The following is a 27,123-nucleotide window of genomic DNA, read 5'->3' on the forward strand; positions in this document are numbered from 1 at the left end:
GAAATCAGGATCTACCCTTCTCGGGAAGATTTCTGTCTAAAACCCGCCATGCCAAAGGTTATGTGATTTTTTTTTTTTCATGCCTTGGCCTCAGAAGAGATGGTAGGTAACTAGCTCTCTTCTAAAATAACGTCTTCTCCTGCCCATGAATGCCTCGGTCATCATGAGTTCATAAGCCCATTATTTAACCTGCCAAAGACCTTTCTTCTCAGTGGAGGCTGCTTATCCCTCAGCAGGAGTGTATCCTGGTAGGGTTAGCGCATGAAAGAAAACAATCCATCGGAACATGAGTTCTGACACCTAGCAGTTAAGACGAGCCCACATGATGGGAAAACTGTGGAGTTCCCAGCAACACCTGGATTATACGTCCTTCGGTGTGAGTGTTGAGAAGCTCTCCCACATCTGTATTCAGGATGCTCTTTTTTTTTCTCTCCTTTTTTTGATGAATTGGTGAGTTGCCTGGTGAAAGCAGGTAAGGAAAGAAGTCTCTGGCCTAAAGCCCTTGGAATATAGGTTTGTAAGATTTTTTTTTTTTTTTCCTAAAACATTTTCAAAAATAGAAAATGAAACTTTAAATGGCAGAGGAAAATAACAAGCAGAAGAGAACTGCTTAAAAGTCACTTCGGGGACTTCCCTGGCAGTCCAGTGGTTAAGACTCCGTGTTTCCAATGCAGGGGGCGTAGGTTTGATCTCTGGTGGGGGAATTAAGATTCCACATGCTGCTTGGCCAAAAAATAAAATGAAAAGAATAAAAAAAAAAATTTAAGTAAAAATCATTTCGTGAGAAAGGCTGCTCACTGGTCACATTATATAGAGAACCAATTGACTGTGAACCCTCATAATCTTGAAATAGATTCATACATCGGAGATGCTAGTTCACTGTGTATTTGGAGAGGCATACACGCAAATAAAAGGCAGGGACAGAGGGGCGGGTGGGTTGGATGACAATGGGACCGTGACACTTCAGAAACATGAAGCAAAATTATTCTCAGGACAGACAGACAGTCTTTGCGTGGGGAGGCTTTTTACTTATTAAACAGTGTTTTGGAACAAATTAAACTGCGCATAAAGATACATTATGGGCAGAGCAGCTAACAAGCAGGGTCACTGAGGGTGCAGTACAAGAACATGCAGGATCTGATGGCAAGGACTTTTGCAGGATGTGCCTGGGGGACATTTAAGATATTTATGGTGACTATTTTACTTATACTGCTTAGAGGACAATCACTGCTTGTTTGTTCCTGAATCCTTGGTTTTGTCTTAACTTTTATGTAATTTTATATTATTGTAGGGAAAAAATGGAAACAAGAGAGGGTCAGGAACAATTTAAGGGCTGGAAAAATGAAAAAACATTTGCCAAACACCCGACCTTTAAGAGTCACTTCTCTTGCCCTATGGGCCTGCGAGAGCTTAATGGCCATTGAGATTCATTCATCGGTGGAAGAAACCAGCATAATCCCATCAGTTTCTAGGTAAGTGATGTAAACTTCACTGGCACTGAAAAGTAGTTCTGGATATAAAATGTATTTTGTTCCAAAGGATATTACCACTTTCCAGCAGTCAGAAGATTTCACAACTGACCTGATATTTCTCTGTCTGTTATTTTTTCCTTGTTATGTTTATAAAGCTCTCATTGCATTCACAATTTTCCAGGAAATCAGTGTCAGGTAACAACCCCACCATGAAAAGCTACCTCTAGAGAGCAGTCAGTGAGTCTTATCTGGCACTGAAAGCTTGCTGGTTGGTTTTCTACATACATGTTTATTTTCAGTTCAAAGACAAAATAGAAAACTCCATCGTGGAAAATGTTACCTTTTAGTTCACACTCTTTTAATCCCCCAGTCCCCATAAAATAAACATTCTAAAGTGTAAGCAGTGGGAAATAATGTAAACTCTGCAGAAACAGAAAATAAATTAGTTTCTTTCAGACTTGGTGGAGGTCCTTTTCCTGAACACTACACTCTGTTACAAACAGAATTCATCTTGAACGAAGAATAAATCTTTGGCCTATTTCACCATTTCCCCAGCATTGCGTAAGAGCATATTTCAAATTCACTTTCTTCTCCAACTGCAGCAAAAAGGCAAGGAGTAGTTTGTGTTTGTGGAGCCTGAAAAACAGGAAAAAAAAATATTTCGGTGGTTTAAGAACAGCTTTTTTCCTCTGGTGTCAAACTGTTCATATATTATAGCTCTGAAGTTGGAGACCACAAGAAAATATAAGAGAAGACAAGTGAGTCTATTCACAAGGCAAGACTGGGATCATTGCTTGGAATCTTTTTACTTATGAGCAGTGGAGAATCCGATTGTGCACCACTCGGGACCGAGCCAGCATGGACACGGCAGGCAGCAGTTCTGATTTCCTAAAAGATTTTGCTTGGGGACCGTGGCTGAAATTCCATGACTTCTAAATTTGGAATCTACACGTTTCCAGGATCCTGTCAAGTGAGAACATCCAGGATTTTAGATTAGCAATCCTGTTGCCTTGGATTTCAGTTTCTCTTTTATAGCAGGCACAGAGAGCAAGGTCTGAAAAATGCATTTAGGACAAGAATGGAAGTGAGTGAATCTGGAATTTCTTATTATTGTTAAAGCTTCGTTGTTTTCCCGCAAAGGATACTAGCACTCTCTGTCACTGTGAATTCTCCAATCTTTTAGAAAAAGAAGTGATCAAACTACATTTTAAAAAGAAAAAAGCAAACAAAACACCTAAGTACCAAAAAAAAAAAAAAAAAAAGTGTTCATCAGGAGAAATGTAAAATACAAGCACTTGGCCTTTGATCTGAATTTATACAAGGAGGAATTTATCCACTCGGCCAAGAGTTCAAACTCGGCTGGAATACAGCGAGCCAGCCTCCCACGGATGAGGGCAGGGTCTGGAGCCAGAAGGGATGCTTTATTAGCTTCAGAACAGAAGACGGTGATGAAGGCAGGGGACTAGGAGTTTCAAATACTCCCCGATGTCTGGTTCAAATCAGGGAAGTAAACAGAAAACAGAAGCATCACAATCATAGTAAACATTAACAAAAAGAAAATATTTTTGATGTTAGGAAGGGAGGTTTGCCTGGTGCAGACCTTGCCCCTCCTCTCAGTGACGTGCCAGCCTCCCGTCGGTGGCTCTGGTGACTCTAGATACGAGGCACAGTGACTACTGGGGAGGGAAGGTGGGTGGCGGGAGAGATGAGGGTGGGCTCGGTGGAAGACCCGTGGATTGACCACGTGACCTCGGTATCAACAGTTTTATAGTTAAAGAGGCTTAGAGTCTGTGGTTCCATATTTTCAGAAAACTCAAAGGGTTGGTTAAAGGTATAGAAAGTCTGAATATAAATTAAAAAAAAAAATCAGAAACACAATAGCGAAGGTGCAAATGAATCAGTTGTTTATTGTGTATTCAGTGGGGCAAAAATTTTTTAAATTTGATTTAGTGTTCTCAGTGCTTTGTGACCACCTAGAGGGGTGGGATAGGGAGGGTGTGAGGGAGATGCAAGAGGGAGGAGATATGGGGATATATGTTTATGTATAACTGATTCACTTTGTTATAAAGCAGAAACTAACACACCATTGTAAAGCAATTATACTCCAATAAAGATGTTAAAAAAAATTTGATTTAGTGTTAAATCTTTTGGAAGACAGAATATGTAAGACATCCAATCATGGTATGTGAATAATAAGAAATTACAAAGTGCCCAGGCAACGTGAATGACCAGAGGCAGAGACTGGAGTGACGTGGCCACAAGTCAAGGGCTGCTGGCAGCCGCTAGAATCTGGAGAAGGCAAGGAAAGGATTCTCCCCTGGAGCTTCTGGAGGGAGTGTGGCCTGTTGGCACCTTGATTTCAGCCTGCTAATACTGATTTCAGACTTCTAGCCTCTAAAACTGTGAAAGAATCGATTTCTGGTATTTTAAACCACCAAGTGATTTGTTATAGCAGCCATGGGGATAAAACACACACACATTTCCCCCCCCCCATAAGGGGAGTTCTCTCCTATTTATTAAACTAAGACAATTTCATTGTATTTACCCTTATGTTAATTATTGGTAATGACACTTGGTTCTTGGCTTCTCTTTGCTGACAACCATCTTGTTTTGGTTCCCACTGTTGAATAACAGAGGTTAAAGTTAAATACGCTACCAAAGTGACTTTATTATTTATTATAAATTTATTTATTTTATTTATTTATTTTTGGCTGCGTTGGGTCTTCATTGCTGCGCGTGGGCTTTCTCTAGTTGCGGTGAGCAGGTGCTACTCTCTTCGTTGCAGTGCGCGGGCTTTTCATTGCGGTGGCTTCTCTTGTTGCAGATCATGGGCTCTAGGCGTGTGGGCTTCAGTAGTTGTGGCATGTGGGCTCAGTAGTTGTGGCATGTGGGCTCAGTAGTTGTGGCTCGCGGGCTTCGTTACTCTGCAGCATGTGGGATTGTCCCAGACCAGGGCTCGAATCCATGTCCCCTGCATTGGCAGGTGGATTCTTAACCACTGTGCCACCAGGGAAGCCCCTGAAAGTGAATTTAAAGTAAAAACGAAGTCAACCTCAGTAGTATTTGTAAAGTTGATGGCGACATATTTTGACAATTTTTTTAAAACCTGAAAAGTGAATAATTTGGAATCATTTATATCATGAATTTTTTTTTTGAGATTTGCTTTTGAATTGAGGAGAAGTAAGTCTATTTATTTCTCTTATTAGTGAAACTGCATGATAGTCACTGGATGCTTATTAACCCGCTTGAGTGTCTGATTAAAAAATGCCTTCTGCAAAATGGAGAAAATTTCAAGTTCATAGCATTGGGTTAAAACTTTCACCCTACCTTACAAGTTCTAATTTTTTCAAACCAACTGGTAGATTATAACTAATGACATAACAGAAGCTTTTCTCCAAGCTTTCCAAGCTTTTCCAAAAGCTCATCCAAGCTTTCCTCATTGACCTATAATTTTTTTTTTATTTGTTTTTTTTTGTTGTTTTTTTTTTGGTTTTTGATTCTTTAGAATTGTCTATATAGACAACCATATCATCTGCAAACAAAGACAGCTATATTTTTTCCTTCCCAATCTGTATGTGTTTAACTTCCTTTTCTTTTCTTTTTTTTTTTTTAAATTATAAATTTATTTATTTATTTATTTATTGGGTGTGTTGGGTCTTCGTTTCTGTGCGAGGGCTTTCTCCAGTTCCGGTGAGCGGGGGCCACTCTTCATCGCGGTGCGCAGGCCTCTCACTGTCGCCACCTCTCCCATCGCGGAGCACAGGCTCCAGACGCGCAGGCTCAGTAGTTGTGGCTCACGGGCTTAGTTGCTCCGCGGCATGTGGGATCTTCCCAGGCCAGGGCTCGAACCCGTGTCCCCTGCACTGGCAGGCAGATTCTCAACCACTGCGCCACCAGGGAAGCCCTATAATTTCTTATATATTATATTAACCATGTATAAATTTAGAGTTATTAGAAAAATCATATTTTTCCAGCATTTGATGAAATATTATTTTTCTTGGTTTATTAAAAAAAAAAAGTATAAGATGGTTAGATCCACTGCCTCCTGGGAAGTTTCTTTTAAAAGGGAATTAATTAAGAATTTCACAACCGTTAAGCCTCAAAACATTCCATTTTAGTTAGATAAGGGAGATTTAATTATCACCATCTTTTAGAGATGTTAAAGATTCCATTTTAGATTTAATTATCACAATCGTTTATTTAAGTAGCTTGGGCTTCCAGCCTATTTTGGCTCCTGCCTGGGAGTGGGAAAAGGGGGCCTCCCTCTGTCCCAAGGATAGCTTGGGGTGAGGAATTGAGGACTTTTTCTTGAAGCACAACGGTGATGAACAATTTTTGAGCTGCTTCTTGAAAAGACAGAGTTTCAAAATTAAAATCAGAGAGCCCTGGAGCTCCCCCAGGAAACCCTGAAACTCTGTGGTTTACAACCTGGGGATAAGAGGCTCTGCCCACAAGCAGCGTCTGAAGATTAATTTATAATTATTAAATATCACTGAAAATTTCGGCTCGAAAGAACGTTTAGGGAAGAAATGAGCTGGTATTATACTCCTTTTTGCGTGTGCAGTTCAAGATAAACAATTATAGCAGGGCCAGAGTCAATTTGATTCCGTACTAACCATAACTTTGCACATCAGAATAAAGTAAGGGAGTGTTTGAATCCTTCAGGAAATCTGCCAGGCTTTCTTGAGTTCATTTGAATCCTGCCAAGGCCCAGAAATATGATAAAGCTTCAAAATGAGAAACCCAGAGGGAGGGGGGTAAATCAAACCTCCAAATCCAATCATCTTCAAACAAAAGACTGACCAGTCATGTCACAGGATCAGTTTCACTGGGACAAACAACTCATTTTAATTAGTTCTATTTGGTAACATCCAGAAGAATGAATCATGCCCTTAGTCTAACAATAGTGAAAGCACAACAGGGAAGCTTTGGAAAGAAGAGGCAAGAGCTCAAATTCTGGTGATTTCCTGGCACCTCTGGCTCATATTGTCTCACACCGTTTCCTAGAGGGTGAGATAAGCAGGGAAGGTGAGGAAGCGGAAGGAAAGACAGCAGTCCTCAACCGAGGGGCTTCTTCCACGTGGGACACGTCACGTCTGCAACACGTTCTGCGAGGAGTAAGGAGAGTGATGTCCTGCGGCTGAGTCCAGAGGAAGAGCTGGAGTCTGACCACGATGTGAGCAAAGCAGCCCACCGGACATTTCCTCTCCTGAGGCTCAAATCTGTCCGAGTATCATCCAAGCTTTAACATTTGTATTTTATGCGTTTTTAATAGCCACAGACCTGTGACTGCTAGTAGGAGAGGTCCCTGCCTGCCGTGTGCGAGAGCAGACAGGAAGCAGGAAGAACGTCTGCGGGATCGTTATTCTGAAGGACACCCGAGAGGGAACGTGTGCTTTGCACAGCGGTCTTCTCTTACAGCACCGGATGGTTTGCGATTATTCAAGCAGGGTCAAGGGATGGGTTTTGAAACACTGCCTACCAAGCCTAGAACAAGGTTTGGCAATTCACACAGAAGAAAGAACGTTGGATAACTGAGTGGGAAAATGACATTCAATGAGAGACTTAAGTAAGAGATAGCTCTAGTATAGTTTGACTGAAAAGAATTTTGACAAAGTCATAGCTTTTAATACTCAATTATCTTTTTTTTAAAAAAATAAATTTATTTATTTATTTTTGGCTGTGTTGGGTCTTCGTTTCTGTGCGAGGGCTTTCTCCAGCTGCGGATCGCGGTGCGCGGGCCTCTCACTGTCGCGGCCTCTCTTGTTGTGGAGCACGGGCTCCAGACGCGCAGGCTCAGCGGTTGTGGCTCACGGGCCTAGTTGCTCCGCGGCACGTGGGATCCTCCCAGACCAGGGCTCGAACCCGTGTCCCCTGCATTGGCAGGCGGATTCTCAACCACTGCGCCACCAGGGAAGCCCTCAATTATCTTTTGTTATGAAAACATCACCTGGTTGTCCCCAAATTATGGGTCTGTTCAAAGAGCTGGTTATCATCTTCCAGAATGGGCCAAAGTTCATTTACCCCGTGAAAATCTTTTGGTTTGGGGCAGAAAGGATGGGGTGAGACCGAGAGTAAGCAGATCTGGGTTGAGTCTTGGCTTTTGTACTTATCAGCTGTGCAACTTAGGCAAGTTGTTGATGTCTCTGGGCCAGAGTTTCCGCAGTTCTGAAATTTGAGGCCAGCATGACATGTGACCGGGGATGGCAAAGCATTTCCTGCTACAGCTACGGAACGAGAGGCAGGGCTGAGTAGTGGAAAGGCAGTATTACTCCTCTGCTATCTGGTGGATCAGGGCCATCCCTCAGCTACCCCCTCTTGTGACCACAGGGGACAGGACGACACCTGCCTGCGAGGGGCGCAGTGACTGCCCATGAGACGTGCTTAGCACTGGGCCTGGCCCATTGGAGGGAATCCCCAAAGGCAAGTGTCTTGACCCCCAACCCCTGCTCAGTCTTTGTTTTTTGTTTTTGTTTTTAATTCTCTCTTTTTTTTTGGCCGCACCCCACAACATGCGGGACCTCAATTCCCCGACCAGGGATCCGACCTGCGCCCCCCTGCAGTGGAAGTGTGCAGTCTCAACCACTGGACCGCCAGGGAAGTCCCCCTGCGCAGTCTTTGAACAAAGTCCAGAGGGATAGTTGTCAGCGAACTTGAACACAAGGTTTTAGAGGTAGGTACTGGTAAAGCTAAGGACACGCCACCTGGCATTACCTGAGTCCCAACTGCAAGAATTAAGGCATAAATGCATTTATATGACCTATTTGGAGAGCAAATAAAAATGGACCAAAAGGCTGGAAAAATACTCATCTATCTGAGAGAGATGAAAGAATTACACACACTTGTTCTGGAGAAAAATGACAAGTGGCAGAAATGTAGCATAATGGGTTGATATGACAAGGGAAATTAGTCTGGACAGGGGTCAACTCGAAGTTTAAGAGGAATGATATTGTGATTTTCCCAAGACCTGGCTGGGAAACCCAAGACATTCACACACACATACACATGCACAGTCATATCAAAAGACCAAAATAACTCTGTTATCAAAGCTCAAGTTTATGGGCTTCTCTGTTAAATTAGTCTCCGTTAGTTCATTTTCTGGAGTTTTCTTTTTCAGAAATGACAAAGATTTGAAATGTGATTGTGGTTAAAACTAAATACAGCTCCCACTCCTCAGCAAAAAACACATACAAACAACACCAAACACCACACACACAACCCAAACTGAACAATCCCACAACTTGTATTAATGTGTCTCTTACCTTTCTCATCATAGCCTAAGTCTTCAGTGTTTTAGTAACAAAGACTTGCAAAAAAAAAAAAAAAATCTCCCCATGTTCACTACTGATAGTCAAACAAACAAATGTGAGAGTCCTGTGTGCTTGGCTTAGGGCATAACTCAGAGACAATTGGAAAGAAGGGTCTTTAGGTCAAGCAAGCTCATCTGGAAGGCCCAGAATATACTGGGAAGAGGGATGGGTGCTGGGCTAAGGAACAGGAGCAGGAGGGAGTAGGAAGAAGGAATGGGGTTGTTTATGGGGAAGGAATGCGTCTTGAGAATATGGTGAGGGCTTGTCTGATATATGGGATGGGGAAAAGCAGCTCCAAGTCTCTGAGACTTCTGATTGGGAGTTTCCCAGGGAGGAGGATTTGCAGAGCGGGGTGGGGGTGGGGGGGGGTCCTTCTTCTTCGTGATGGGAAGCTAGGACAGAAGCCAGCAGGTGTGCCTGCGGCTGCAGGACCGAGACACAGACATGAATGAGACCAAAGGCCCCCTGCTGTGGGCCGCCTAAGCCAGCGCCAAGGCAAGCCCAACCCTGTTACACTGCGCAGACGCTGAATCATCAAGGGCTCTAATTTCTGCTGCCCTGTCCTTCCTGTGACTCACAGGGCCCTTGGAGTTAGACGATCTGTCCCATCTCTATGAATCTTTCCGGTGGTATGAGAGCCCAATCCCCCTGTTGTGCGACAGTGCTATGGGTTAGATTGTGTCCCCAAAAGGTATGTTGAAGTCCTGACCCCTAGTACCTCTGAGAGTGACCTTAACTGGAAATAGGGTCTTTGCAGATATAATCAAGTTAAGAAGAGGTCAATAAGGTGGGCCGCAATTCAATGAGACTGGTGTCCTTTAAGGAAGACAGAGACGCACAGGGAGACAGAGGAATGTCAAGGATCAATGGGCACCACCAGGAGTTAGGAAGAGGCCAGGAAGGATTCTGCCAGAATCTCAGAGAGTGCATAGCCCAGATGACACCTTGACTTTGGACTTTTGGCCTCCAGAACTGTGGGAGGACAAATGTCTGTTGTTTAAGCTGCTCAGCTGTGACACTGTTATGGCAGCCCCAGGAAACGAGCATGCTGGGAGTCCTCTATCACATGATTCTAACTCTGTACCAAGAGATATGTGGGACGAAGGTATAGCTGGTATAGTTAATGACAGCAGATGTTAGTTTTAATTCTCGAAAAAGAATAATGAATTTACAGGGCTCCTTTGTTATAGCAAGAGATGCCTTAAAACGAATCTATATTCAGAGACGGTGTGACTGACTTTCACTGGAATCGGGTCCAGGTGCACCAAGGACCTGACCATGTCACTGCCTATCCACACCCAGGAGTGACCCCGGGCATGGCTGTAACCTGGTAGGAATTCACAGTAACCAACCACAGTAATAGGAAATTACTTATCAGACCATTTCTGTAATAAATATCAGAAAAACCAAACAAAATAAAACTAAAAGAGATTTGAACTAGGGAAAAAAGAAAGAAAGAAAAAGTAAAAAGCACAATAGCCTACCTGAATTGAGTCCTGTGAAAATCTTGTTCACTTAGAACAAGCCTTTAACTTGCTCCGTTTCCGTATCAAGATCTATGTCGTAGAAGCAGGGCCGAGTCGGCAGTCCTGGCATGGTGCTCATCTAGGGGAGGGAACCAAAGATTATGTATTAGCCAGTGCTGCAGAGCGGCCACTCCGGACACTGCACATCTAACGACATAAATTAACTATATGATTCAATTCAGCCTCATGTGACTTTGGGTTATATATACATGTATCTTTTTAAATTCACCATCTGCTATTTCCATCTTTGTTTAAGGAAATGAAATCCCTCCATGGTCCCACAGCATATCATAGCTCCAAAACAGTGATTTTCAAACTCTTTTTCTAAGTCAAATCTTAATGCTGAAGCCCAACAAAGATAAGCCCCTCTGGCTGAAGGGGACAGTGGGTGTGGAAGGAATGAATTAATGAATAACCCCCAAGACACATTTCGGTAAAATCTTCAACTCTTGGAGCACAGTTTGAAAACTCCTGTTCTCCAGATAGCTGGCCTACTTTACTAGCAGTAACTGTTGTTTATTGAGAACTTACTATGTGCTAGGCACTGTGTAAGTGCTTTTTTTTTTCATCGTCCCCCAAACTCAATGAAGTAGGTACTTTTATCGTTTCCATGTTACAAGGAAGGAAATGGAGGTTTAGAGGCGTTAAGTCATTTGCCCAAGGCCACACAGGTAATAAACAGCAAAATGGAAAATTGGACTCCACGTTTGTAATCTCAAATTACTCATATAACCACCACCACCACTGCTGCCTCCACCACCGTTGGGGCACTCTATCCTCAGAATTTTACATAGATAATAACTTAAGTTCCCCATCACCCTTAGAGGTAGGCACTAATTTTAGCCTCACTTTACTGATGAGGACAGAGGACATTTAGGCACAAAGGCATGGGCTCAAGAATACACAGCTAGTCAGTGGTGGAGACAGAATTAAAACCAGGCCCGTGCTTCTCACTGCTTTGCTGCACTGTGTCTAGATCGGTTCTGCAAAAAGCGCTCTTTGTCCACCTGCACCAGAGACCCCCGGTGAGCTGGGGAAGCTGGCCGGTTTCCTCTGGCGATGCTCACACACTACACACGGGTCTAGGACCCGGAGTGTGAGGACTGTGGACGAGCTGCTCCTTATCAGTTTTAGTATTCCCACTTCTTCTTACCAGGCTGAAAGTTCTCAACACCGAAGGAAGCCAGATTAAGGCCTCTGTCATAGATCTCCGTCCTCTCACTCTCAAGGTCCTTTTTTGTAGGGACAGGATTTCTCTGACACCCACTCTTCCCCCCTGTGATGCTGACAGACTCTCGCTACTCAAACTGGGGTCTGTGGACCAGGAGCGTCGGTATCACCCAGGAGCTTGTGGGAAGTTCAGGACCTCAGGGCCCACCTGCGGCCCACTGAATCAGAATCTGCAATTTCAGCACATCCCCAGGAGATCTGCGTGCACGCTTCCATCTGAGAAGCCCTGGCTTAGTCAATACGGCCTAGGATGCTTCCCCCCACTCCCTCTAGCCCTGGGAAAGGGAGCTCCTGGGGAAGGGGGTGAGGTGCTGAGGAGGAAGGGGAGAGGAAAGCCCTTTCACCCCTGACCAAGCGCTGCTACTTCTTCCTGGCCCGAGCTCCAGGTCGAGGAGGAAACCTGTGCACCTGCGGCCTCATAACCACCTGGACGATGAGAGTGTGAGTGAGGTGGGTCCACGTGGCCAGACACATAGAACACTGTGCTATACGGTGGCCAGCTCCTGTCTTGCTAATGGCACAGGACTGCACTTTAGTGTATTATGGGCTAAAAAGGCTTCTGAGGCCTGCCTGGAATACAGGCGCCACTGACAGCATGTCTTCAGGAAAATGTGCTCTGCGTTTCAAGCAATGAACTACAAATAAAGTTCTGGCACACAACCTGCTTGTAGGTGGGGATTTCCCGTACTTTAAAACTTTAGGTATGTGGATGGCTACTTATCCTCCTGAGGTTTCTGTTCCTAGCGGGGGGGGGGGGGTAACATTTTTCTCTGGTTACTACAGTCGCTGCTCCTAGGAGACCCCAGAAAGAAACCCACACTTAATGTTTTAGCACTGAAACATCAAACACAAAGGACATTGGTGGGAACTGTTCATATTTTTTCCAGTTTCCTGGGCTACAAACTCATACCAGTTACTCTACAACAATTTTCCTACCTAACTGCATTCTGACGTGAGCATTTTAAGACGCCTTTATAATCTGTGCGGGGATATGGATTTGGAAAAAGGAACCAGCGTTTTATAGTTTAAGAAGCGAGTGACCGCATTCAGCCACCGTGAAGCTGCTCCGTCTCTAATGTAAAATAATTCTCTGGGTCGAAGGTATCTGGGTGAAGATGCTACCCAGACTTGACTGCTGCCGCTCCTGAGGCTGCAACACTGTCCACTCCAGGGCAGGATTCAGTACGAGGCAGATCATATCTAAATCCACACGAGGTGAGAAAACCCAGGAAGAACCCCGCAGGCAGTGCATTTGGGTTCATCTGAGCAAAGTTATAATGGAAGCTCCTATTGTGGATAACACAGTTGCACTGCCTGCTTGTTTACAAGCTTTTTTAACAGACATGAAAACTCAGCTTTCCACCATTCACTTTTAGCTGGTGCAAGACCAAGACCGACAAAGGCAGTGTGATTCGCACGCTTCCTGGAGCTGAACCACTGGCTGCAATGACTCAGCACGTGCATCTTTGGGTCATTCTGATACTGTCACGAAACCGGGAGCTTTTCAAAGTAGCCAAAATATTAAATGCCAGGAAGTATGAAATGTCTTTCCTCTATTTTCAACTTACTTCTCTCAAATGGGAGAAAAATGAGATCAATCAGAAGACTCCCATGTTCCTTTCCAATGATGCAATCGTCACTTTCAAGAATCAAGATTCCCTACTTATTCGGGATGATGAGCAACAACAGACCAGGAAGCATGTGGAGTGTGCAGAGCTGGGGGACTCCCAGCCCTGGAGACAAAGCCACCTCCAGAACATCTATGTTTAACATAAAAGTCCTGCTGAGCAGACACAGTATGGAATTATGTTAACCAAGACCTTACACATTCGCATCAGATTCTCTCCCAATAAAAAACACTCTGCTTCCAAAGGATTGGAGCCCCCAGACAAGAGTCAGCAGGGCACTACAGGAAAGAAGAATTCGGACAGCCCTTGGGAGTTGACCTCTGGACCCAGGCCTGGGGTCAGTGGTGATCTATGTTGACTTATTTGTGTGCCCTTGAAGAAGGCCTCCTGCTTAAAATAATGAGGGGCCACTAAATTGTACTTACTTGTCATGCTGCATTAATGGATTCTTTTACAAAGGCTGAAAAGCATGGGCTTTTGCCCTCCATGCCCCTAATTTTAACTACAATGAATCTTCCAAATCTTTGATTTCCGGTTAAGCTTATTTTGGAGAAACGACGAGTTATAGGAATAGCCTTTATAAACATTCATTAACACCAGCAAAGAGAAAGTATTCATACAGCTAAAAGTTGTCATTCAGAAGTAAGAGTAAAACACTCTTAGAATGAGTAGAAAAATTACCTAAAAATCTGTTTCATAAAGTGATAGTATCATACTTACCACTTAACCAAAATATCGTTGTAGTTAATTTTGTTGTGTTTGTGAAATAATTTCTTTTCTGACTTCTCCTTAAATCTACTGCTTTTTCCTACTGGATAAATCATTCAGATTTGTTGTAATTCAGAAAAGAAATAAGCATTTGAACTCATTATTCCTTCAGTTCATGATCTGAAAGGGAATCCCTTCTATACATTTCTTTCCTCCACCAATATGGCCAAACACCCATCATCTTGTTCCAAAAATTTAAGAACAATCAAAAAGGGACTTCCCTGGTGGTCCAGAGGTAAAGAATCCCCCTTCCTATGCAGGGGATGCGGGTTCGATCCCTGGTCAGGGAACTAAGATCCCATATGCCGCGGGGCAACTAAGCCCATGTGCCACAACTACAGAGCCCACGAGCCCTGGAGCCTGCGTGCCGCAGCTAGAGAGAGAAAACCCACACACCACAACTAGAGAGAAGCCTGAGTGCTGCAAGGAAGAGCCCACGCACCGCAACGAAACATCCTGCATGCCTCAACGAAGATCCTGCATGCCACAACTAAGACCCAACACAGCCAAAAAAAAAAAAGAACCACCAAAGAGACTACAATGGTTAACTACACGATGATGTAATTTAAATAAAAAGATTCTTTTTGATGAAATAATAACTCAAACATTTAAACTACTGAGCAAAAGTATTTTCTGAATTATAAGTACATTGCCTGGCAATATTAGGCCTGCATTAAATATCTTTTTAAACAGATGAGTAAAATGGAGGATGATTAGAGAATGAGGAAACAAACAGAAAACTTCTCGAGGACTGGGTTTTTTGTTTCTTCCCTTCTCCCTCTTCTTTGGACATGAGGGACAGAACTGTTTACATCTAATGGTCATTTAGATAATTAAACTAAGACGGTGCAAGAGGAAAAATGGCCGGTATAAACATCAAGTGAAAGGAAAGAAGAGAAGTATTAAAAATCATGATAATGAGGGGGTTTCCCTGGTGGCGCAGTGGTTGAGAATCTTCCTGCTAATGCAGGGGACACAGGTTCGAGCCCTGGTCCGGGAAGATCCCACATGCCGCGGAGCAACTAGGCCCGTGAGCCACAACTACTGAGCCTGCGCGTCTGGAGCCTGTGCTCCGCAACAAGAGAGGCCGCGACAGTGAGAGGCCCGCGCACCGTGATGAAGAGTGGCCCCCGCTCGCCGCAACTGGAGAAAGCCTTAGCACAGAAACAAAGACCCAACACAGCCAAAAATAAATATAAAAATAAATTTAAAAAAAATCATGATAATGAAAACAGTGCTGCTACCACTGGGATTGCACTTGCCTGACTTAGCGGCGATGGAGGCTCTGGGATTTCTTTCTGGGTTAGGTAACATTCACCTGCACGGCCCGTGACTGCCAGGGATGCTCTGGGTGCTTGGGGCGTGTCCTATCAGAGTGCCTGTTCCTGTGCGAAAGGACAGTGAGGCTTCATTCAACCCACAATCCTTTGCTGAGCACTCACTATGGGGATACCAAGGTGACCAGGACCTGGTCCCTGCTTCCAGAGGGACAGACCATTAAGTAGATCATTTGGGTCGAGTCACTTTTTACTTTTTAGTTAAAAAAAAAAATCTTTTTCATTCTTTGCTTTTCATATAAAAAGAATGAACATAATAAATTCTTAACGTCTGATTTTCGAAGATGGAAGTCAAGTTCAATCACTATAAAGATGACTCTATCGTGCTCACATTTTGGGCCAGTATTACAGAGCTCCGACGATTCCAATTTATTTCAATGGCGTTGAATAAAAGACTGAGCAAGTACAGTTATTTCTCTCTTCTTTTGTAAAGGAAACTATAAGTCTTAGTGGTAAGAAGGCTGTTCCAAACTAACTTTTCCATTAGTTAGAAAAAACTTACTTTCAACAAAAAACACTTTCAAAAAGAAAATACTTTCAACTGAGAAGTAATAAATAATAGAAGTAAAAAGCCAAGTCTTGTTCTCCTAATACTGTTTCCTGGAGGTGACCCCTGTAAACAATGTCTTGTGCAAACTCCCAAGAAATTTTCTATTCTTATATAAGCCATGTGACTATATAACATGTATTTATGTAGTTACGTACAGAAATTGGAAAATTCCACATGTACAATTCTGAAATCTGATTCTCAGGGAGAGTAAAACTTAAAAGAGGCACCTGGGGTAATTTCTAAACAAAGGAATGTGGCTGGAGTGGGGAGACCCAAGAAGAGTTGTTGCCAACACATTCTACAGTTGACCCTTGAACCACGTGGGGTTAGGGGCACTGATACCCAGCAGGGTTGAAAATCCAAGGATAATTTATAGTTGGCCCTTGGTAGCCGAGGTTCCTCCCTATCCACAGATTCAACCAGTGCAGACCGTGGATTGTTGAGACTGAAATACTACTGTCATATTTAGATTGAAAAAAATCTGTATAGAAGTGGACCCGCCCTGTTCCAACCCCTGTTCTTCAAGGATCAACTGTAAAGTCAATGCGCCCTGCCTTTTGGAAGATGAGAGATTAGGGAGAGTTCTTTAGAAGAAAAGAAAAATAAATGCGAGCAGGGCGTCTGACCTAATGGATGTTGACAAAGGAAACGAAGAAGTTCGGCACCTTTCATGCATCTCAAATGTTACAAAGGACTAAGAGCTTTCAGTTCAAAGACCACTCTGCATTTGAGTGCATCTTTTTCCCCACCATATAATTTATTTTTCTTTTTTTGTTCTGATTTTAAGGACAGTATCGTTAGTCAGCTTTCAACTATGCTTGCCAGGAAAGCCCCATGCTGGCTTGCTCAGTAAGACACTGTCCTTCCTGTTTCCGTGCCTGGAAGACCAGAGGTGGCATAATGCAGCCCCAGGGCTTCTCTCTATTGTCCTCTTGGTGTTGGCTTCATCCCCAGGCTTTCTGCTCTGCGTGGGCAGCTCCAGGCCACATCGTAGCCACACCCTGTGATATCCAGTGCGAGAAAGAATGTCCCCTTCAGTGACTCATTTTTTTCCCCCTGATTCCTTTCTTTTATTTACCAATTTTCAAAACAATAGTTTGGTGCCCAATGGTAATACTTCTGGGACTCTGCCAAGTGCTTTCCATGCTCTGTATCTCATTTAATTCCAACAATTCCACAAGGTGCATGTTATTACAGTTTCATTATCCCCAATTTGCAGATTAGGAAAATAAGACGAGGAAAAGCATAATAACACAAATCACATGGCTAACAGCTGGTTGAGCTGGAATTCAAAAGCAGACAGTGTGACCTCAAAGTCCTAGCTCTAACCACTGATCCCTACTGTCTCCCTTACATCATGGCATTTAGTGTCGCTGCCCCTCGGTGGCAACATGTGTGCTTCAACTGCACAAAGAAATGTTATGAGCTGCCTTTGCAATGGGAATACACGTCCTATCAAACTACTGAGATTTCAGCTACAATATCTGTGTAAATAAATTTACATGAATTTGTAAAGCAGATTCATTTACTTTACAATTTTAGTCTTGATTCCTTTTAAACTTTTAATATTTATGCAAGAAAATGTTACACAGCTTACACCCGGGGTGGTATCTTTCCAAATTACATCTTAGTCACAGTAGTCAGCAGTGAGTAAATAATACCTTGTGACTGTTAAACATTGCTACTGCTGACCAACCAATTTGGTTCCTCTCTCACTTACTTTGTTCTTATTCATTCATCATATGCTTTGTTCTTATCCATTGCCAAAATGATAGATAAAGGTCATATCTACACAGGTATTACACTGTTCACATCTCACTCTTCCATATCCATTGGGGAGCTGGGGAGATTCTTCCCCATCTCTCCTCATTTCACCATAAGGACCACAGCTGAGGCTGCCAACAGCCGTGTGGGACAGGTGAGGCGGCAGAGGTCTGCGCAGCCCCACTGAGAGGTGTGGACGTGGCCTCAAGACAGTCGTGTGGCTTTCCCTGGACCAATTAGGAATGGGAACGTCGAGTACAAAGGCTGGAAGAGGTAACCAAAGTCTGACGGGCAGCAGTAACCCAGGTGACTCTGAGGGGTGAGGGGAAGGGCCCCATTCCTGTACTGCCTGTGTACCTGGGTAAGTTACATCATTGAGTCTTGGTTCTTTACCTGGAAATACACTATGAATATAAACAGATCTATGTTATAGGCTCTGTTTCAAAATTAAAATGAGATAAAGTAAGAAAGGACCCTAGTTTAGTGTGTAATACACAATGGATACAATTGCTATTCTATTATAGAAGGTACAACTATAATTGTCTAGATGAAGCACAGTGCTGTTACTTATGATAGAAACAGAAAAAGGAGACTTGAAAACAAATCTGAACTGTGAATAATTATATGTTTCTTTTATAAGAAAAAAGACGTTCATTAGTTTTGAGATTTCCCCCTATCGTTTCCTGCTCTATAAACAATTTAAGAGAGCCCCTTTCTGTTGTTCCTACTAATGACAATCAAATCTGACGCTACACCCAATAACCAAGACCTAAATATCGAGTAATCGGGGGCCTCTGACTGATGACCAATGTTATTTTAAGAGAGAAACCTTCAGAAGTGTGATGAGGAGCTAAAAACAAGTATGATTTTAAACTGAGTTCAGTCTTTAGGAGGAGAGGATTACTCTTTCTGCGTAGGCCGAAGAAGATGCTGTGAAGAGAAGAAGCACAAATTCAGTTCTTTACACACTGCTCCTCTCGGCTGCAACTTTTGCAGTGTCTCCTCTCCGGCCTTTCGATGGACAGGTGGCAGGCCAGGAGAACCCCCCCAGCTTTGGCAAAACAAACCAATTTTATAACGTTTCATTGTTTGGAAACTCAATATTAAGTAATCAAATGCTGGTTTCTGAGAAGCTCATCTTCTGAAAATGAACTGTGATACTCTGGGCGTGTGTTTTATCCCAAGGTCCTATTAGCAATTAAGTCATCATTCTGTAACTCCTGTAAGGAGAGAGAAGATGAAGGGGAAGGGAAGAGAAGGAGGAGGGCGGGGCGGGGGGGGGGGCGGTGTCGCGAAAACCGCCTTGACTTAGCTGAGCTGGTCCTTTTCTTCACCCAGCTTGTTATCGAAGACACAGCTGCCCATGTAATTTAGCATTTCCCTTTTCTTCCCCCCGCCCCTCCTCCAACCCCGGCAAAGCTCCTCCCCAGAGATAATAAGCTGCTGCAGCAGGAAAACATAACAAGACAGAGGGAAATTGTATCCATTATTTTAATGTCCCCTTTATGGCTCTCTTGGGACAGAGGCAAAGGAGTGGTCTGGGGGAGCCTGGGAGGAGGGGGAGGGAAGGAGTTATCTCATCTCATGTTTACTAACCGGACACTTGGCTGGCCAAGGCTTGACCAGGAAACTGAATTAGGAAAGAATTCATGGCCACCCTGCCACCTAATTTAACTATTTTAAATACTAGAGGCCTATATTGTTCTGCCATCTCTTTCTCTTTTTTTTTTTCTTTTTTTCTTTTAGGTGGTTCAGACCAGATCCCAGCTGAATGCTCAGGACCTCAGATTGGGTCTATAAGTGATTTACAGGATGTTATGGACTGAACTGTGTCCCCCCCACCCCCCAACCAAATCTATATGTTCAAGCCCCAACCTCCAACATGAGGTCATAAGGGTGGGACCTTTATCCAGTAGGGCTGGTGTCCCTCTAAGAGGAAAAGCCCAGAGATGCATGGGCACAGAAGAAAGGCCTCAGGAGAAACCAACCCTGCTGACACCTGGGTCTTGGTCTTCTGGTCTCCAGAACTTTGAGAAAATAAACCTGCTGTTTGAGCAATCCAGTCCACGGTACATTACTATGGCAGGCCTAGCAAATGCACATGTACTTATGTGGGTATTTCCTTCTCTCTACATACTTCCATGAATATCCACAAAACATGTTTTCCCCGCTTTACCTTTCTCCAATTCCTGGATGGAAAGAGTCCTAACTGGGCTACTTGCAAAGGCTTCTCTAAACACAACACTTTTTCTCATTGCAAGGGCAGCCGATAATTAAAGGACTTGGCGGGTGCAGATCCTGCCTGGGAGGTGAGCCCCCCGCCGTCCCTCCCGCCTTTTCCCCTTCTTCACCCGGCTTCCCCAACACGGCAGGGTTGCTGCAGCTGCCAGACCTGCTTCCTCTGGATTAACGCCGTGGAAGAAAAAGAAAACTGCGGACCAAGTATCTTTAAGTCCCTCACAAATCATGTACCTTGCTCGCTTTCTGTTTCTCACAAACACACAGCATGTGTTAAAAGTAAGGAGAAACATCAAGAGAGCAACATGATGGATTTCTATTTTGTAAATCTAATTTTTATCAAAGCAAATCATGTACGTGGCTTAAAAGGTCACATTGGCCCTCAAGGCATACTATAAAAAATGACAGTTCCCTGTCCACTGCTGCCCCACCCCAGCTGTATTCCAGCTCCTCAGAGGCAACCACTAGCAATTCTCAGCTCTTTCTTTTTTTTGGGAGAAGAATGGATTTATTACTTGCAGCAAGTAAAGAGAACACCGCGGATCTTTCCCAAAGCAATGTCTCCCCAACAGCAAAACTGGGGAAGTCTTAAGGTAAGCGTACATGCATATTCATGAAGGGGCTTGGGACATCGACTGACTCCAAACTTGATTGACATCACAAGAATCAGAGAAGGTCAACATCATCATTCCTTAGGTTCCAGTTGATCTGGTGGTTGAGCGCTTCCGGCTAACCTTTACTTATGAAGCAGAACTGGGAGTCTTCAGTCCCTGGTTTCAAGACTTAATGAAGCTCAGGTTCTTGATGTCTCATCGCAGAAAGAATTCAGTGAGAGACAAAGTGATAGGTAAGAAGTGGATTTATTTAGAGAGACACACACTCCACAGACAGAGTGTGGGCCATCCCAGAAGGCGAGAAAGGCCTCTCAGCTCTTTCTTTTTATCATCTCTGCTCTTTCTTGATTTGCAACTTCAGATGCTACCTATTGGCTTTCTAACACAGAAGATGAGGATTTAGCTCTTTGACATCCTACTACCCATGCTCCCCCACCTCCACTTTCCATCTCTCAAATAAAGAGCTATCATTACTTTTGGTCCGATCAGGATTTATTAGGACAATGTAAATATTATTCACAGGAGGGCCATCATACATATTCTGATTACATTCTCATTCTTGTACAACTCCTGTTTCTCCTAGAGTTAATAACTGTCTTGTATCTTCATTAGTTTACCTTTCTATAGGCCTATCATTCATGCACTAATGCACTCTGACAGTCTTGGTCATCCCTTCATATGCCCACACATGAGATTAGTCATCCCTGTGGCCATCCTGCGGGCGCCCTTCTTCCTGTAGGCCTACTAAACAGCTGATGGTGGCATCTCCCTTTGCCATGATCCTGGGGACTCCTTTCTATTGTCTCTGTTTCCATGTGCTGTACCGTATTGCGGTTCATATACACTAGGGTGACTCCCAGTAACTCCCCCTCCTTGAGTGCAGGTGAGACCTGTGACTTACTTCTAACCAGGAGAATATGGCAAAAGTGATGGGGTCCTTCTGTCTTAGCAGATTCAACTTTCCCCCATGCTGGCTTTTGATAAACTACCATGCCATGAGAGGGTCTAAGAAGGCCAGGTGGTAAAAATCACATGTAGCCTCTGAGACTTAAGTGTAGCCTCCAGCTGACAGCCAGCAAAAGGCTGGGCCTTCAGTCCTACAACTGCAAGGGACTGAAATCTGCCAACGACCTTGTGAGCTTGGAAGAGGACCCCTAGCCTCACATGAGACCGCAGCCCTAGCTGATGGCAGTACTGCAGCCTGAAGCAGGCAACTTAGCTAAGCTGGGTTTGGTGTTATTTTAAAGCTGCTAAATTTGTTGGTAATTTGTTATGCAGCATAGAAAGTTAAAAAAAAATTAATGGACTTAACTTTCTCTTTTAAATTTTTTTTCTCTTGTTTTTCTACTTTCAGCAACTTAATTTTAAAAACAGAGTGAATTATTTAGCAGCGTGGCATACGATAAGCTGCATGTGTTCAAGTGTAAAGTTTCTTCTATGCTATTACAAAACAAGCTGCTGTGAACATTCACGTACAGACATATATTTCATTTCTCTTGAGTAAACACTTAGGAATGGAATGGCTTAGTCATACGGTAGGTGCATGTTTAGCCTTTAATTGTTTTCACATCCTCACTAACATCTGGTATGGTCAGTCTTTTTAATTTTAGGTATTCTAATAGCTATACAGTGGTATCCCATTATGGTTTTAACTTACATTTCCCTAATGACTAATGATGATAAGCACATTTTCATGTATTAATTACCCATATACAAGTCCTCATCAGATAGATGATCTGCAAATGTTTTCTCCTTTTCTGTGGCTTATTTAGTTTCCAAATATTTGGGGTTTTTCCAAATGTCTTTCAGTGTTGATCTCTAATTTAATTCCACTCTGGTTAAAGAAGATATTTTGTATGACTTGAATCCTTCAACATTTACTGAAAATTAATTTGTGGCCCAGAATATGGTCTATTTGGTAAATATTCTGTTTGCATTTGAAAAGGATGTGTATTCTGCTATTGTTAGGTAGAGTGTTCTTTTAATCCAGTTAGGTCAAGTTGGATTATAGTGCTGTTCAAGTCTTCTAATATCCTTATTAACTTTCTGTTTATTTGTTCTGAGAAGGGTTTTAAAATCTCTTACTGTATTTCTGGCTTTGTCTCTTTTTCCTTGTAGTTTTCCTTCGTCTACGTTGAAGGTTTGTTATTAGATGCATAAACACTTAGGATTGTTATGTCCTGTAGATGAAATGGCCCCTTTACAAATATGAAACAACCCTCTTTATCTTTGTTAATATTATTTGCTCTAGTTCTATTCTGACACCAATCCAGCTTTCTTTTGATCGCTATTAGCATTTTCCCAGCCTGTTTCCTTTAACTTACTAATGTCTTTATATTTAAAGTGGGTTTCTTGTTGGCAGCATATAGCTGCATCTTGCATTTTTAGCCAATCTGACAATCTCTGTCTTTTAATTTGGATATTTAGACCATTTACATGTAATGTGATTACTGATATGGCTGGGTTTAAATCTACTGTCTTGCTATTCTTTTTCTCTCTGTCCTATCTATTCTTTGTTCTTTTTCTCCTTTTTCAGCTTTCTTTGGATAGACCATTTTTAATGATTTCATTTTATTTCTTTGTTGTTTTATTAACTATAACTCTTGGTGTTATTTTACTGGTTTCCTTAGTGTTTATGATAAACATTTTTAAAAAAAAATTTATTTATTTTTGGCTGCGTTGGGTCTTCGTTGCTGTGTGCGGGCTTCTCTCGTTGCAGAGCGTGGGCTCTAGGTGCGTGGGCTTCAGTAGTTGTGGCTCGTGGGCTCTAGAACACAGGCTCGGTAGTTGTGGCACACGGGCTTAGCTGCTCCGTGGCATGTGGGATCTTCCCAGACCAGGGCTCAAACCCACGTCCCCTGCATTGGCAGGCAGATTCTTAACCACGGTGCCACCAGGGAAGGCCTTATGATACACATTTAACTTTTCAGTCTACCTTCAAGTGATATTTTACTCCCCCACATACAGTGTAAGAATCTAAAAAAAAAATATAGGGCCATTTCTCTCCTCCTAGGCTTTGAGCTGTTGCTGTAATTTATTTTGTTTCCATGTATTGTAGAAACCCTGCATTACATTTCTATTATTTTTGCTTTATAGAGTCACTTAACTTTCATAGAGACTTCAAAAATCTTTGTGTTTGGGCTTCCCTGGTGGCGCAGTGGTTGAGAATCTGCCTGCCAATGCAGGGGACACGGGTTCGAGCCCTGGTCTGGGAAGATCCCACATGCCGCGGAGCAAATGGGCCCGTGAGCCACAGTTACTGAGCCTGCACGTCTGGAGCCTGTGCTCCGCAACAAGAGAGGCCGCTACAGTGAGAGGCCCGTGCACCGTGATGAAGAGTGGCCCCCGCTTGCCGCAACTAGAGAAAGCCCTCGCACAGAAACGAAGACCCAACACAGCCATAAATGAATGAATAAATAAATAAATGAATAAATAAAAATTTAAAAAAAATCTTTGTGTTTACCCACGTAGTTACTATTTCATGGTCCTCTTCATTCCTTTGAGTAGATCCAGGTTTCTGCCTGGTATAATTTTCATTCTGCAGAAGGACTTCTTTTATCATTTCTTATACTTCAGGTTGGCTAATGATAAATTCTTTCAGCTTTTACTTGTCTGAAAAATTATTTTTTTCAGCTTAGTTTTTGAAAGACATTTTAAATGGGTAGAGAATTCTAGGTGGAGAATTTTCTTTCAGTACTTTAAAGATGTTGCCCCACTGTCTTCCAGTTTGCATTGTTTCTGACAAGAAATCAGCTGTCAATTTATCTTTGTTCCTCTGTATATAAAGTCTTTTGTCCTTTAACATTTTCTCTTTATCACTGGTTTTAAGCAATTTGATTAAGACGTGACTAGCTCTAATTTTCTTCACATTTCTTGTACTTGGGATTCCCTGAAGCTTCTTGAATCTGTGGGTTTGTAGTTTCCATAAAATTAGAAAAAAATTTAGCCTTTATATCTTAAAATATTTTCAGTTCTCTCCTTTCTCTCCTATGGGACTCTAGCTCACTGATTGCTCTTTTCATTTTTTTTCAGCCTTTTCCTGCTTCATTTTGGATAGTCTCTATCATCATGTCTTCAAGTTAACTAATCTTTTCTTCTTTCCTCTAGTTTCATGAACATAAAAAAAAAATGTCATAACTGTTTTAATGTCCCTGTCTCCTAATTCTATTATCTGTGTCATTTAAGCATTAATTTTGGTTGATTTTTTTCATTATAGGTTGTATTTTCCTGCTTGTTTACATGCCTGCTAATTTTGAATTGGATGTCAGACATCTTATCTTTTTTCATACTGTATTTTTTGTATTTATAAATATTTTATACTCTGTCCTGGGATACAGTTTAGTTACTTGGAAACAACTTGATTTTGGGGGGTTTTTCTTTTAAAGCTTTGTTGGGTGGGACCAGAACTGTGTTTAGTCTAGGATTACTTTTTCCCCTACTACTGAGGCAAGACCTTCTTGGCCCTGTGTGGGAGCTATGCACTGTTCCCTTTGATGGAGGTTTTAAAGATTACACCACTCAGTGTACCTAATTAAAGAGCAAGGTTATTGGAAACATATTATTACATATAATGACAGAATTTGATTTTAAAATAAGTAGTCCAAGAATAAAATTATACTAATAGAAAAAAAATAGAGAAAATTGTAGAAATGACTAGGAATAAGGTAATACACATTTTGTTTATGTTTATAAACTGAAAAACAGGAATAAAAAAGAGAATACTTGCTGCTCAGCTATCTGCTTTTCTCAATCAAAACAAAGTCAGTTTTCTCTGAACTTTTCTTCTTTTGGCAAGTCAGATCCTTCCTTCATTGCTTTGCTACTGACACAAGCGGCAAGAACCATTTGAAGTTCAGTAGGCCTCCCTCTGCTGCCCTCTCAGTGACCTTGGTGAATGAAAGCTTCCCATGATGGCACGTTTTCAAATAAATATGTGGCCCAGGCATCTGATGAGTGTCTGAGTAATTCTCTAGCGTGTTGAAGGAGAGTGATACCATCAGTCCATCAGCTATTTTCCCACAGACACCCAGCCAATAAAGCCTGAATTTTTCATGTACTTGCACATAAATAACACAAAGCATCAATGTGGATGCACTTTACATCCGAAAACAGTTCCGTCAGTACCACACGTCTGCCAGCTTTGTGTGGTGTCCCTTTCTGACTACAATCTCACCTTCCAATTTCTACTTCCTCCACCTTCTATCCCCACCTCCACAACCATTCTACCTATCATGATGTAATTTTCTATGAAAATTTAATTTCAAGCACTTACGTCTACTAGACGTGGCAAGTGTACAAATAATATTTATATTTCATATGTTGTTATATTTCAGAGTTGAGGCAAAGTGACCTAAAGCAGGGCTTTGAATTCCTTCTATAAACTGGGGCTGGCTGGGTGCTCCCAGACCAGCTGTTTCCCCTCCCTGCAGCCCATGGGGATTTCCATGGGGGAAAGGAATAGGGCTGGCTATCTGCCTCAGGGAACAGCATCTCAGCCCTTTTCATTTCATTCACACCAGTACTTAGGGACATTGGGAAACCCAAAACAGTTCCCAATGGGAAAGAGGTTAGGCGGTCCTGAGACAGTTCTGTGTGCCTTATTACTCAAACAGGAAATTTCATGGACCTCTCCTTTCTTCTAAATCACAGGTTGGAAAACTATAGCCCATACACCATACATCAGGCCAGCTGTCTAGTTTTATAAATAAAGTTTTATTGGAACACACTCATTTGTATATTGTCTGTGATTGCTTTTGTGCTGTAACAGCAGAGTTGAGTAGTGAGGACAGAGGCTGTTTGGGCTGCAACACCTAAAATATTTACTCTCTGGCCCTTTACAGAAAATGTTTGTTGATCTCTGTTTTAAAAGACAATGTCACAGACAAAAGGATTTAATGAAAACCAAGAGAGATGAAGAATTTGATTGTGGATATTCTTTAACTTTCCCTAAAGACACCAAAAACATTTTATAACTAGTAAAGTAGAGGTGTCAACTGAAAAGACAGAGGCGGGTGATGGTGTTTGAATCTAGATTACTGGTTCAACAGAACACATTTTCCAAAAGTGAAAGGTCAAGGGCACTAACCTGGCATATTCTCAATGTTTTGGGAGACTGCTGGGGGACAGTCATTCTCAGTTTAAAAGATGCTTAGTGGTAGGATGTTATAGTATTTTTTACTTAGAATCTACTTCAAAGATTGTAATTCATGGAGTTCTCATTTGCAGAATAAAATTCATAACACCTAATTTGTAGATTCTAGATAAACGTGTTACTTGAAGTCTAATTTTCTTTTCTTTTTCTTTTTTGGCTGTGCCATGTGGCTTGCGGGATCTTAGTTCCTCGACCAGGGACTGACCATGGCAGTCAAATGCTGAGTCCTAACCACTGGAACCCCAGGGAGCTTCCCTGAAGTCTACTTTTCTTTGATTGGGAAAACACCTGAGTTCTTAGAGATGTGACATGCTGCACCAGAGGGCAAAACCTTCTGTTCTACTTGGGTTAGAGGTGGTAAGCCTATCTATCTGTGTGTCATCTGAAGGCTGAAAGGATGAACTCTTACTGACCAACCAGGTCCTCTGTGTATCACTGATATTGAAGAGGTAGTGTTCTACTATGCACTGAAAGAGAAAACACAGGTTCTATGGCATGTTCAATGTATCGATGAGACTTGTTGAGGAATCAATGA

At 42.5% G+C, this 27,123-nt stretch overlaps 1 protein-coding gene across 2 annotated transcripts in view; it reads right to left on the reverse strand.

The window, feature by feature from the left end:
* Nucleotides 1-1,741: 1,741 nt before the first annotated feature.
* MTHFD1L (methylenetetrahydrofolate dehydrogenase (NADP+ dependent) 1 like) overlaps nucleotides 1,742-27,123 on the reverse strand; it is a 204,545-nt gene continuing 179,163 nt past the window's right edge. Inside the window, exons 27-28 of one of the 2 annotated variants that reach the window (XM_082405462.1) lie at nucleotides 10,267-10,387; nucleotides 1,742-2,108 (exon numbers count right to left, since the gene is read on the reverse strand). In XM_082405462.1, coding sequence (XP_082261588.1) covers nucleotides 10,298-10,387 — 90 coding nt within the window. In that variant the 3' untranslated portion in view covers nucleotides 1,742-2,108; nucleotides 10,267-10,297. Of the gene's footprint in view, nucleotides 2,109-4,116; nucleotides 4,491-10,266; nucleotides 10,388-27,123 lie in introns of those variants that run through there. The other variant, XM_082405463.1, reaches the window with a different exon arrangement.

The sequence above is a fragment of the Balaenoptera borealis genome (genome assembly GCF_965194805.1).
Source record: "Balaenoptera borealis genome assembly, chromosome: 9".
In the NCBI taxonomy this organism is placed as follows: Eukaryota; Metazoa; Chordata; class Mammalia; order Artiodactyla; family Balaenopteridae; genus Balaenoptera; species Balaenoptera borealis.